General features: G+C 38.7%; 1 protein-coding gene across 4 annotated transcripts in view; it reads left to right on the top strand.

Annotated features, from left to right (window-relative positions):
- The window catches only part of TFEC (transcription factor EC), an 82575-nt gene that overhangs the window by 30647 nt on the left and 38385 nt on the right, over positions 1-13543 (top strand). For all 4 annotated transcript variants that reach the window (XR_009454688.1, XM_059711602.1, XM_059711603.1 and 1 more), the window contains exon 2: positions 2420-2647. Coding sequence is in view for 3 of the 4 variants with exons in the window: in XM_059711602.1 (XP_059567585.1) it covers positions 2420-2647 (228 nt within the window). In the remaining variant the exon portion in view is untranslated. The remainder of the gene's footprint in view (positions 1-2419; positions 2648-13543) is intronic.

The raw sequence follows: 13543 nt of genomic DNA, 5'->3' as shown, positions 1-13543 counted from the left end.
GAGATTTTTCTGGGCAGTAGCTTCATTCCATTCCATTGATTCTTTTTCTACTCTACTGAGCTTTTAGACTCTTCTGCTTCATTTACAGGTGTTACATGAATTGGGTCCAAGTTAGTCTTCACTTTTGCCTGCTAAACATTTGGAATTCCTTAAGTAACCAATTATTTAGGCAGAATTAGAGTTGGATCCATTTTATATTTTATTTTCTCTCTGTATAGAGTGGTCTAAAGAGGAGATGGTAGTCTTGCTCTGAGAAAGGAAGGTATTTCTATGAGTTCCTTTTCACTACTAACTTTGTGACTTCCGATGTCTTTTATTGTTTCATTTTTATATTTTGCATTTGAGATTCCCTTCTTTTTCTTCTTATGCAAGACCATCTCCTTCCAACACCTGATTTATAACCGTTTTATCTTTTAATTAGTTTTTTTAAAACCACTTCTTTGTGTGGCATTTTAAATTTGTTGTATACATTACTGAGCCAATAAGTGTAATGTTTAAGAAGGCAGGGTCTGTATTCTGGCTTCATCCCTTACTTGAGGAGTGGTAACATGTAGTCACTTAATCTCTAAGTCTCGATGGCTTCATCTACATGCTGCAATGGAACCTATCTCCTAAGGCTCTACCAAGGATTAGATGAATGTGGGTAAATTGCTTAGCGCAGTGACCGGTAACTATTGCATATTATTGTCATTATTATTGCTTTTGTTGTAGCTGATATTAATAGTGCCTTAGTGGAAAACGTCTAGGGCCCTGGGATCACCTCTATGACTCCTCTTGTAGTCCTAATGTCACACAAATGCAAGCACTCTGATGAAGCTTTCCTAGCCAGTGGATGAAAAGTGAAAAATGAATTAGTTAATGCTATAAGTTCTGATTCAACATACTTTTTTTTTTAGAAGAGATATTTTCCATTTGTAGATATACAATATACTCTAGCATTTAGTTACATTGTGTAAGAGATTCAGATTTGTGAATATGAAAATAGTACTTATAATGTATATTTCATAAATGCATATAGATGAAGAAGAATAAACTAAAACTGCAGGATAATCTAAATAGCTCCCCTAAAAAATTACCCGTGGCATTGTAACGCAATGTTATTTTACCAGCACAAATTTAAAGTTCATAGTAATATAATTAGTAACATGTAAAATCTTTATTACCAATCTTAATCTTTTGTTATATGACTGAAAATTATTCTATGGCAGCACAATTAAAATAATGCTAAAAATGTCAGCATAACAAAATTAAACTAAAGTAACTACTACAATATGGTACCCCAAACCAGCTAATTTAAATGCAAAATACTTCATAAATGCTATTTATCTGAGTTAATGCATATTAAGGGCTTTAAGGAGTAGTTTGTGTAACTGAAATAAACAAAAAATAAGCACTGTGAAGCCATCTTTACTATTGTTAAACATGAGGGAAATATTAATTAGGTCTATAATAGGCCACTTGAGGAAAATGTATCCACATCACAGCTTAGTTAATATAAAGGGGGCTGGCAGGCTTTCCCGGGCTTTTAAGAGGAAAGCTTGAAATGCTTAAAGTTGTCCTCATACAAATAATGGTATGTTGTTAACTATGACAGTTAGACTGAAGATGCTCAGAATATTAAGTCTGTGATTTGAAAAAGGAGTTCCAAAATATTAGACCATTTTTTTCTGTCATTCAGAATGACTCTCCCAAAGTTTTGTTTTTATAAAGTGGGAATATGGAAGGGTTTAAAAATAAGATTATTAAAAAATTTAAATATGCCTGGTATAGAAACTGGAAAATATAGAAAAGTGAAAATAACCATCTAGATTTTCACCACCCATAAAGTACTACACTTAATATTTAGTATATTTATTTTTTGTTTCTGCTCCTTCCTGGGTAATTTAAAAAATTTAAATAAAAGATAGTTGTTATTATATCCTATAGAATATTTATATTTGTAATGTAAAGGAATCTAATGAAATACAAAAATCAGTAATAATAATGATTCAACTGTACTTTCCTTGTATTATTTCAACCTTTCTTTTTGAGACCCTCAAAAAGTAATGCTAGTTATATATTTATTCCCAATTTTGTTTTATTTGCATGTAATTTTGAGGGTTATTCTTAAAAGCATGGTTAGCATTTAAATGATTTTAGTAAACTTTGAACCATAAATTTGAGAGAAAATAGATGTTATAGTGTGTTTATTGTCATCTATAATAATAAAAGCCTAATATGCAAATAGACTGAACCGCTGAACAGCGAAACAACTATCCGGACGACCTTCTGGATGACTTTCCAGACTAGCCGGGGCTGTGAGGGCCTACTCTTACACGAATTTCGTGCATTGGGCCCCTAGTAATTCGATTGTTGAGAATGGAACTTTGAAATGCCAGATGATGCTACACATAGCAATTGTTTGTTTTATATTTTTTAGGTCCCCACACACCTGGAAAGTCCTGCCAGACATCAAGTAAAACCCTCCATGACCCTTGACCACCAGATCCTCAATCAGACTATTAAGCGATCCCACCCTTCAACACAAAGCCGTGCACTCGTGGTGCAGCATGCACACCCATCCCCGGAGAGTGGCCCTGGTGTCGCTGGACATCCACTCACCACGCTGCTAACTCTTAGGAAAGAAGATGACAATGTGGAATGGCATGTATGTCTAACAGCTGCTATGAAGATAGATAATGAGTGTGTGTATTTTAAGTATTCAAAGAAATTGAGGTTGACATTTTGATAGTAAAAATTCCAAATACAAATTCACTTAACAAAAGAGGTGTCTTAATTCATTAATTTGTGATAATTAGTTATGCACATTAATTATGCATAATACAATATAAAATTTATGTCAATACTCATTTCAGATATGTATCAATATAATTCAAAATAATCTCTAATATATGTTAAGAATATTTAGCTTTGGGGGGCATGGAAAGATCTTTGCTATAAAGTATAAAAAATGAAAATATTTTCTTTTTTAATAAAAGAGATTTCCCTCAGCTGAGAATCAAGCACAGTCCTTCACAAGTAGAGTATTCAATAACCACTGAAAGACTTATGGGTCCATTGCACATACTGGAACCTAGACTCTTACCACTTTACTGATAATAAGCCAAAGTTTATTCTGGAGTTATTTGGCTTTTATTAACATAAACAACCTATACTTAGACTCTGTATGATAACCATTTAAAAATGTATTTTTTTCTTAAGTTTCAGGTATACAGCATAGTGATTAGACAATTATATGATTTAAAGTGTCCTTCCCCCCACCCCAATATTTTCAGTACCCATCTGGCACCAAATATACATAGTTATTATTGACTATATTCCCTATGCTGTGACTATTTTGTGACTATCCATTTGCACTTTTTGATCCCCTTAATATTTTCACCCAATACCCCACCCCACCTCCTCTATGGCTACCATCAGTTTGTTATTCATATCTATGAATCTGTTTCTGTTGTGTCTGTTCATTTGTTTTGTCCTGTGAAATAATATGATATTTACATTTGTCTACCTAACTTATTTCACTTAGCATAATACCCTCTAGATCCATCCATTCTGTGGTAAATGATAAGATTTTATTCTTTTATTAGTAGTCTAGTAATATTCTATTATATACATGTACTATTACTTCTATAGCCAATCTCTACTGATGGGCACTTGTGTTGCTTTCATATCTTGGTTATTGTAAATAATGCTGTTATGAACATAGAGGTGCATATGTCCTTCCTTCTTTCCTCCCTCCCTCCCTCCCTCCCTCCCTCCCTCCCTCCCTCCCTCCCTCCCTCCCTTCCTTCCTTCCTTCCTTCCTTCCTTCCTTCCTTCCTTCCTTCCTTCCTTCCTTCCTTCCTTTCTTTTTTAGTAAATGATTCATCTGTAATTTAAAACCAGAATTTGCTAATAGATAGATAGATTTTGTACATATGTGAGATAATATGTACAGATATATAGGCAATATATCTATATCTGCTTGCTTATTATTTTTTAAATTTAAATTGTTTATTGTTTAAAGTATTACATGAGTCACCCTTTTCCCCCCAGTGACCTCTCCCTGGCTCCTCCCATCCCCCAGCACATGCCCTCACCTCCCTACTGTCTGTGTTCATTGGTTATGCTCATATGCATGCATACAAGTCCTTTGGTTGATCTCCTACACCCTTACCACGTGCCTTCCCTCATAGGTTGGACAGTCTGTTCAATGCTTCTGTGTCTCTGGTTCTATTTTTGTTCACCAGTTTATGTTGTTCATTATATGTTCTTTCAAATTAGTGTTTTGATTCCTTCAGATAAATTTCCAGAAGAGAAATTGCTGGGTCATAAGGAAGTTCCATTTTTAATTTTTTGAGGTAACTCCATACTGCTTTCCACAATGGCTGCACCAATGAATTCTCACCAACGGTGCATGAGGGTTCCCTTTTGTCATATAATTGCCAGCACTGGCTGTTTGTTGCTTTATTATTGACTAGAGGCCTGGCACACAAAATTAGTACACGGGGAAGGGGTGTGTATGTCCCTCAGCCAGGCCTGCACTCTCTCCAATCTGGGACCCCTTGGGGGATGTTTTCAGGCTTGGCCACACCCTCTTCAGTGTGGGGGTTCCCACTGGGGTGCCTGGCCAGCCTGGGTAAGGGGCTGAGGGCCATTTTCAGGCTGGCCATGCCTGCCCCCAACTGACTCCCACTGATGGCCTGCTCTCCCTCAACTGCCTCCCCCTCCCCCGCTGGCCTGATCACACCCAACGGCCACCCCCCCCCAACAGCCTGATCACCCACAACTGCCATCTCCTCTTGGCCTCTAACCGCCTCTACCTCAGCCGCGCCACCATGGCTTTGTCCAGAAGAACATCTGGAAGGTCTCCTGGAAGGACTCCTAGTCTAATTAGCATATTACCCTTTTATTAGTATAGATCAGCCATGGGCAAACTACTGCCCCCGGGCCAGATCTGGCCCGTTTGAAATGAATAAAACTAAAAAAAAAAAAAAAAGACCGTACCCTTTTATGTAATGATGTTTACTTTGAATTTATATTAGTTCACACAAACACTCCATTCATGCTTTTGTTCCAGCCCTCCGGTCCAGTTTAAGAACCCACTGTGGCCCTCGAGTCAAAAAGTTTGCCCACCCCTGGTATAGATAGAGGCCTGGTGTATGGGTGGGGGCCGGCTGGTTTGCCCTGAAGGGTATCCCGGATCAGGGTGGGGGTACAAACTGGGGAAGGTGCCAGCCTGGGCATGGGGCTGGGGCAGTTTTCAGGCCAGCCATGCCCCCATGGGGTGAGGGTCCCCACTGGGGGGCATGGCCAGCTCGGGTGAGGGGCTGAGGGCTGTTTTCAAGCTCGCCACACCCCCTTCAGGGTGGGGGTTCCCGCTGGGGTGCCTGGCCAGCCTGGATGAGGGGTTGAGGGCCATTTATAGGCCCCTCCCTCGGAGGCCGGCCCAAGCGACCCAAGCCTCCCACAAGCTCAGGCCAGCTCTGTGGCCCCCGCCACCCATAGGCCCCTCCTTTGGCAGCCAGCACAGGCTGGTGGGAAGCTTGGCTTCCTCCATTGCCAGTGGCAACCCAAGCCTCCTGCTCACTCCAGCTGGCTCCGTGGCCACTGCCATCTTTGTCCCACTAATTTGCATATTCCCTCCTGATTGGCTGTGGGGTGTCATGGAGGTATGGTCAATTTACATATTTGTCTATTATTAGTGTAGATAGCCATTCTGACAGGTGTGAGGAGATAGTTCATTCTGGTTTTAATGTTCATTTCTCTGATGATTAGTGATGTTGAGTATCTTTTCAGATCTCTATGTATGTCATCTTTGGAGAAGTGTCTATTCAGATTATCTATTCATTTTTAATTGGATTGTTATTTTGGTGTTGAGTTGTATGAGTTCTTTATAAATTTTGAATATAAACTCCTTATCAGATGTATCATTGACAAATATCTCCCCACATTCAGTAGATTGTATTTTTGATTTGTTGATAGTTTTCTTTGCTGTAGAAAATCTTTTTAGTTTGTTATAGTCCCATTTGTTTCTATCTTATTTTTTTTTCCCTAGCCAGAGGGGATGTATCAGAAAAGCAATTACTAAGAGAAATGTCAGAGATTTTACTTTCTGTTTTCTTCTAGTTTTATGGTTTTGAGTCTGACATTTATCTATAATCCATTTTGAGATTTTCCTTGTATGTGATATAAGGAGGTGATCTAGTTTCATTTTTTATGTACCTGTACAATTTATCAAAAATCACTTATCAGACTATCTTTACCCAATATTTTGTCTTGCTTCCTTTGTTAAATATTAATTAAACATATGGTTATGGGTTTATTTATGGGCTCTCTTCTGTTCCATTACCTATATGTCTGCTTTTATGCCAGTGCCATTCTGTTTTAATTACTAGCCTTATAGTATCTATACTAATAAAAGGGTAATATGCTAATTAGACCGGAAGACCTTCCAGGAGACCTTCCGGCAGTCTTTCCGGACAAAGCCATGTGGTAGGGCTGAGGCAGAGGTGGTTAGGGGTGATCGGGTTGGCAGGGGAGGGCAGTTGGGGGTGATCAGGCCAGAGGGGGGTTGGTTAGGGTTGATCAGGCAGGCAGGCAGGTGAGCAGATAGGAGCCAGTGGTTCCGGATTGCGAGAGGGATGTCTGACTACCGATTTAGGCCAGATCCCACAAGGATCAGGTCCCAGATTGGAGAAGATGCAGGCTGGGCTGAAGGATACCCCCCCCCCCCCCCCGCATGATCTTTATGCACTGGGCCACTAATAATTTGATATCAGGTAGCCTGATACCTTTAACTTTGCTCTTCTTTCTCAAGTTTGCTGTGACTATTTTAAGTCTTTTAAGGTTTCATATAAATCTTTGGATTATTTGTTCTAGTTCAGTGAAATACACCATTGGTATTTTTATAGGAATTGTGTTGAACCTAAAGATTTCTCAGTAATATAGACATTTAAATGATGTTAATTTCTTCTAAGTATAAAAATGATATATGCTTCCATTTTTTTGTATCTTGTTTGATTTATTTCTTCAAATATTACCATTTTCTGAGAACAGGTTTTTTACCTCCTTTGTTAAATCTATTTCTATGTATTTCATTATTTTTTTATATGATTATAAATGGATTTTTTTTTAGTTTCTCTTGCTGATAGTTCTTTTTTTGTATACAAAAATATGATCCACTTCTTAATATTTCTTTTATATCCTGCTACATTTCTGAATTCATTGATCAGTTCTATTAGTTTTTTGGTAGAATCTTTAGGGTTCACTACATATAGTATCATGTCATCAGTAAATAATGGCAGTTTTACATCTTCTTTTCTAAATAGATGCCTTTTCCCCCTCTTTCTTCTTATCTTATTGCTGTGACTAGGATTTATAGTACTATCTATATATATAAAAGCCAAGTGACTGGAATGACCAGAATGACCAGAATGACTGGAATGACCAGAATGACCGGTCGCTATGATGCACACTGCAGCCGTCCAACTGGTCCAGTTGGGAGCAGGGCCAGCTGGCCAACCTCCCACAGCCCCACCCCCTGGCCCTGATTGTCCAGATCGGGGAAGGCTGGCTGGACCCCACCCATGCACGAATTTGTGCACTGGGCCTCTAGTGTTGAATAATAGTGATGTAAATGAATAATCTCTGTCTAGTTTCTACTCTTAAGGGAGACGCTTGCAGTTTTTCCCCATTAAGTATAATGTTAGTTGTGGGTTTGTCAGATATTGCTTTTATTATGTTGCATTATGATCCCTCTATTCCCACTTTCCTGATACTTTTTATCATTAATGGGTGCTCAGTTTTGTCAAATTTTCTACAGCTATTGATATGATTATATCATTTTTATCTTTCATTTTTGTAGAGAGAGGAAGGAAGAGGGATAGAGAGATAGAAACATTAATGAGAGGGAAACATCATCAATTGGCTGCTTCCTGCATGCCCCTGCTGGGGATTGAGCCTGCAACCCGGGCATGTGCCCTGACCAGGAAGCGAACCAGCCACCAACCTCCTTGTTCATGGGTCAATTCTCAACCACTGAGACACGCTAGTCAGACTCTTTCTTCTTCTTAAAGAAGTCCATTTAACATTTTTTGTAAAACTAGTTTGATGGTCATTAATTCCTTTAGCTTTTTCTTGTCTGCAAACTTCATTATTTCTCCTTCAATTTTAAATGGTCATCAGTTACACTAATCTTGATTGTAGGTCCTTACCTTTCTTCACTTTGAATATTTCATGCCAAACCCTTCCAGTCTAAAATGGTTCTGTTGAGAAATCAGCTTATAGTTTAATGGGAGCTCTTTTGTAGGTAAGTAACTGTTCTATTTTAGCTTTTAGGATTTTTCTTTTTGTCTTAGACCTCTGCCATTTTAATTATAATCTGTTTTGGTGTGTGCCTCTTTGAGTTCATCTTGTTTAGGACTATCTTTGTTTCATGGACTTGTGTGTCTTTTTTCTTCACCAGGTTAGAGAATCCATTGTTTTCAATCCCTTCCTCTCTCGCTTTTCCTTTTGATACCTCTATGATGCAGAAGTTACTCATTATGGTGTCTCAGAGATCCCTTAAAATACCCTTATTTTAAAAAAACTTTATTCTTTTTGCTGTTCTGATTCAGTGTTTTCTGCTGCCTTGTCTTACAAATTACTGATTCAATTACCTGCTTCAACTCATCTGCTGTTGATTCTTTCAAGCATATGATTTATTTCAAATATTGTATTCTTCATTTCTGTCTGATTATTTTTTATGGGTTCTGTGTCCCTTTTTATGCTTACTATATCTTTAAATTTTCACTGAGTTCATCCATTCTTCCCCCAAGTCCCTTGAAAATCCTTATAATAATTTTTTGAACTCTGTATCTGGCAGAGTACCTGCCTCATTTCATTTAGTTCATTTTCTGGCAATTTCTCCTATTCTTTCATTTGGGGAATGCTTATTTGTCTCCCCATTTTGGCTGTCTCTATGTATTTGCTTGTGTATTAGGTAGATCTGCTATGTTTCCCAGTCTTGTTATGGTGACCTTATAGTGTAGGCATTCTGTGGGGATCATTTGCACAGTCTCTCTGGTCACCTGAGCTAGGTGCTCTGGCAATGTTTTTTTGTGTGGGTTATGTGAGTCTGCTTGTAGCAGTTCTGTTTTGATTTTTGTTGGCCTGTTTGTGGATTGCCTTGACTCTTTGCTCACTGAAAGTGAAGATTGACCTGGACCACAGTGTACAAGCTGCTTTGCAATGACTGATCCCACAAAGTAAAATTAACCCCTGCAGTGTCTGGTGCCTGCTGAGATTTTCCTTTGGGATGTGTCTCTTGTGGCGCTAACTGTGTCATGCTCTGATGTGGTGTAAAGCCAACCACAAGGTAAATGCGTTAGTTCTGGAGCCTCTTGGGAAAATCTGGTGGAGGTCAGTGTCAGACACTGCCTGTGACTGGCTCTGAGCTACCTTTTAGGAGCTCCCAAGTGATCCACAAATTTTGGCCACCTCTGCTAGGCCTGGGTGCACATGGGAGGGGCCAGGATTCAGACCATGGCTGACTGACATCAGCAGAGAGTCCAGGTCAGGTCAGCAAAAGGCCCAAGGCACCCTGAAATCCACCTCTGTTTGCCAGACACCTGTTAGGCTCAGTCCTGAAAGAGCTTCTTGTGGTATGCAAGTTCTATGAGGTAGTTTCTTAGTGAGTCACCAGGTTGATACAGATTCAAACTTCATGCTAGTGCTGGGTCTAAGGCCATTCAGCAATTGTCCCAGAGTACACCATAGCCATCCACCAGCTGCCAGAGGCCCAAGGATCTTTGTGGTAAGGCTGAGACTTAAGGAGTCTTCAGGGTGAGGCCAGCAGTATTTATCAGGCTAAAAACCACCAAGATTTGGCCATGGGGAGGCAGGGCTCTACATAAGAATGGTGGCACCCATTAGGTTGGCAAAAGAAAGAAGGCCCTCAACCTAGAGCCACACAATTCTGTTTCTGACAGTCCCAGGGTTTGCCAAGACCTCCTCAAGAGTCCTCCATGGGCATCTTTACTGTGGGCCCAAACTGGCTACAGCATGCAGACTCCCACACAGGGTCCCAGCTTGGAAGAAAGGAGCCACAGGCAGTCAGAAGGGTGAAGCCAAGTCAGTTTCCAGTGTGATGCCGTTTGATGCTCAACCCAGTAAAGATGACATCGCTGGGTGGTGTAGAAGAGGGCCTCAGCCTAGGACCTTAGCTGCTGTTCCATTAACCTTCTTCATAAAGCCACACTACCCAGTCCCTCCCTGCCTGACTCTAGTTTGCTTTATCTGCTTTCCCTCCGTGATGTTCAGGATGAGTGGTCATGCGTGATATTTTGTGTGCTGGCCCTTTAAGAGGGAGCCTGATTTTCTAGCAGAATCCTGTCATGCCCTAGCAAACAAATCCTTGCTGATTTTCACAGTCAGATGTTACATGGGATCCTCTTCTTCTCTGGTTCTGGTTGAGGATCATGATTGAAGAATTCTTGCTCCTCAGGGCGGACCTTAGCAGCTGAACTATGCCTTCAGATTTCTAATGGCCCCATGCGGATGTCAGGCCTTTTCTTTTCAGTGTTCACCCTTCCAGTGAGTCTTGATGTGGCTTTTTCTATAAATCCTTGGTTATAAGACAAAGGTTCAGCTAGTCTTTAGTTGGTCATGCAGGTTGATTCTTCCATAATTTTGGTTTGGTCCTAGGAGAAGGTGAGTTTAACTTTCACCTACGCTGCTGCCATCTTGGAAACTCCCTCAAGATATTTAGCTTTAATTTTAAAGATTTTTGACTAAATTAATTTACATTATTTATCAATAGTTATATTACCTTAAATACACATTAAAAATAAAACAGGCAGAAGTTTGAGTAGTAGTACATAAGTGCTCTAGAAATGTTCATTAGAATAAGACTAATAACCTTCTTGCATTTTGGAATTATACATGGAATATTTTACTATTGATTATCTACTTATTCATTTCTACTTTTAAAAACTACTGTTTACTACGAGGCACTAAAGATGCCAAATGAATGAGAGTATCTAGCTTCAGGGAACTTATACTTATTGTGACTTAATTGTACGTGAGCCTTCAAAAAATGTCAAAGAATGAATTGTACTGGGAAACAACTAGAACTGGGGGAAAAACTTTTTTTAATATCTCAGAAAAACTATATTAATAACTGAACTTTCTATTCTTTCCTTTTTTTTTTCTTTTCCCATTTGATTTGTTAGAGGGAGCCATGGTTCTATGATCTCCCAGGTTTAATTTCCCAATATACATTCCTGATGGATATTACTGATTTCAGGTCACTGCTTTTTAGATATTAAGTCCGTAGCCTCCAGCTATAAAAGAGTAATGCTTAATATCCTATTATTTGAATTCCAAATGATAAAGATTTTTATTGTGTGTACAAGTTTTATGTGAATCTGGAAGAGGTAAAAAACATAAGAATCTGGTATATTGTTTAATGAAATATAAAACAACCACAAAACAAGATTCATTGAAATCCAAAACTGAATATAAATCTCTACATGTATATTTACTTAAACTTTTCAATAGTTGGTCTATAAGGAATCCCCCCTCCCAAATGTAGAACTAGATTCTCTAGTCACTCTATGAAGATCATAAAAATGTATGTAGAATGAAAATCATCTGTACAGTAAATATTAGAACTAACCCAGTACAATTTATCTTACAACCACGTTCTTCCAAAGTTCATTTCCTTGTGTGAGAGTTATTTCTAAAGGAAAAAGACAAATCCCTAAGGATATGCATATGCCAGCCAATTCTAGGCAGAACCCAGAAATGATCTTATTATATGTCTTATGAAATATGTGTTCTAAAAAATAAGAACGAATAATTAACATATATCAGTCTTCTCAGTTTTTCTTAGTAAATGTTTTTATTGTTAGGCACACAACTTACTTTTGAAAAAGTAATAAGTTCATACATTATAAGAGAAATTAATGTGATCTTTGTGAGCTCTTAGGTGATATCGGCCAAAAGAAATTGCATGGCTTGAAAGGGTTGACACTCTAGAGTATTGTAAGGGGAATGATCACATTGATTACAGACAAATTTTATTAGTCACAATACTTCAAAATATGTATATAGAAGTCTCTTCCATCATTGATGCTCTTTAAATCATAATTTAAATCAATGTTATAGTTTTAATCAGTGTGTGTTCTCTTTGAATTTGACTTGTGTACACGTTTTCACATCCTGCCATCATTCACATTCTGGTTATCTTTAAAAGCTAAGATGTATCCTATGTTTTGCAATATCCCAATATTCTTTGACTGGTGCTAGGAATCCATGTAACAATGCAGAACTTGTGCATTCTTTAGAGTCATACACTCTGACTAGCTGTGTGGTCTCAGTTCTTAATCTTTCTCGTCAACATTTCTACACCTTGAAGAATTGTTTGGATGCTTACACTTTTTGTTGTTGTTATTAATTCTCACCAGGGAATATTTTTCCATTGATTTTTAGAGAAAGTGCAAGGGAGGGGGAGAGACAGAAAGAGAGAAACATCAGTGTGTTGAGGATCGAGCCTGCAGCTAAGGTATGTGTCCTAGACCAGAATTGAACTCAGCGCCCTTCATTTCGCAGGCTGATGCTCTGTCCACGGAGATAGAATGACTAGGGCTGATACTTACACTTTTAAAGTTCCGAACCCAAGGGCAGTGTGGCGGCTCAGGAGATGGTGGACGCTGTCATCTTTTGGTGTTTCTTTCCCCTAAGCTTGTCCTCCTGTGACATTAAGGGACGTTTCATTAATTCAAAGAAGACCCCAGAAAAATCAGAGCTACCACAGAATAAGTCCTTGAGAGGACCCTTAGATTCAGGATTTGGGGGTTGGAACTAGGAGTAGCTTTGTGACTAAAGGCCTCTGAGACAATGAAATACAAAAATAAAAAGCGGCTTTTTATAATATGGGTCTTTCCAGGATAAAATCCAAATTTGTACTCATGGCACATAGGACCCTTCTACACTTAATTCTTGTCTCCTGACACACACTTATGATAGTGCTCTGTGTTTTAGCCCTGTTGGTTTCAGCCATATGATTCTCACAGTGGCCATGTTTTCTCTTTTAATCTTTTCTTTACCAACTACCCATTCATTCTCCATTTGTCTGCATAATTTCAACTCACTCTTACAAATTCATTTCATGTTTCTTCTCTAGGGTACTTTCCCTGGTGTTCTCTGTGAGGAACTGGGTGCCTGTTCTCTGGGTTTTTATAGTAACACATATTATCATATGGATAAAAATTGAACTTATCAGAGGATTTTCACAGTACAAACTACACTTTAATTATTCATTGCCTTGTTTTTCTTATCTCCTGTACCTTTTAGGAGCTCCAAGTTGAGGGGAAGATGAAAAAAAAGTAAGCACATAATTATAATATTATGTAGAAAGAGCAACGGTATGTGTATATAGGAACCGAGATATGCTGTTCTTATCAGAAGAATCAATAAGACTTAGAGCAGTGGTTCTCAACCTTGGCTGCACATTAGAATCACCCGGGAACCTTTTTAAAATCCTGATTTCTGGGCCTCATCCTCCAGAAATTCTGTTTCT

Source organism: Myotis daubentonii, chromosome 10 (assembly GCF_963259705.1).
Source record: "Myotis daubentonii chromosome 10, mMyoDau2.1, whole genome shotgun sequence".
In the NCBI taxonomy this organism is placed as follows: domain Eukaryota; kingdom Metazoa; phylum Chordata; class Mammalia; order Chiroptera; family Vespertilionidae; genus Myotis; species Myotis daubentonii.
Note: the sequence above shows the minus strand (reverse complement) of the source record. Positions and strands in the feature narration are given on the sequence as shown.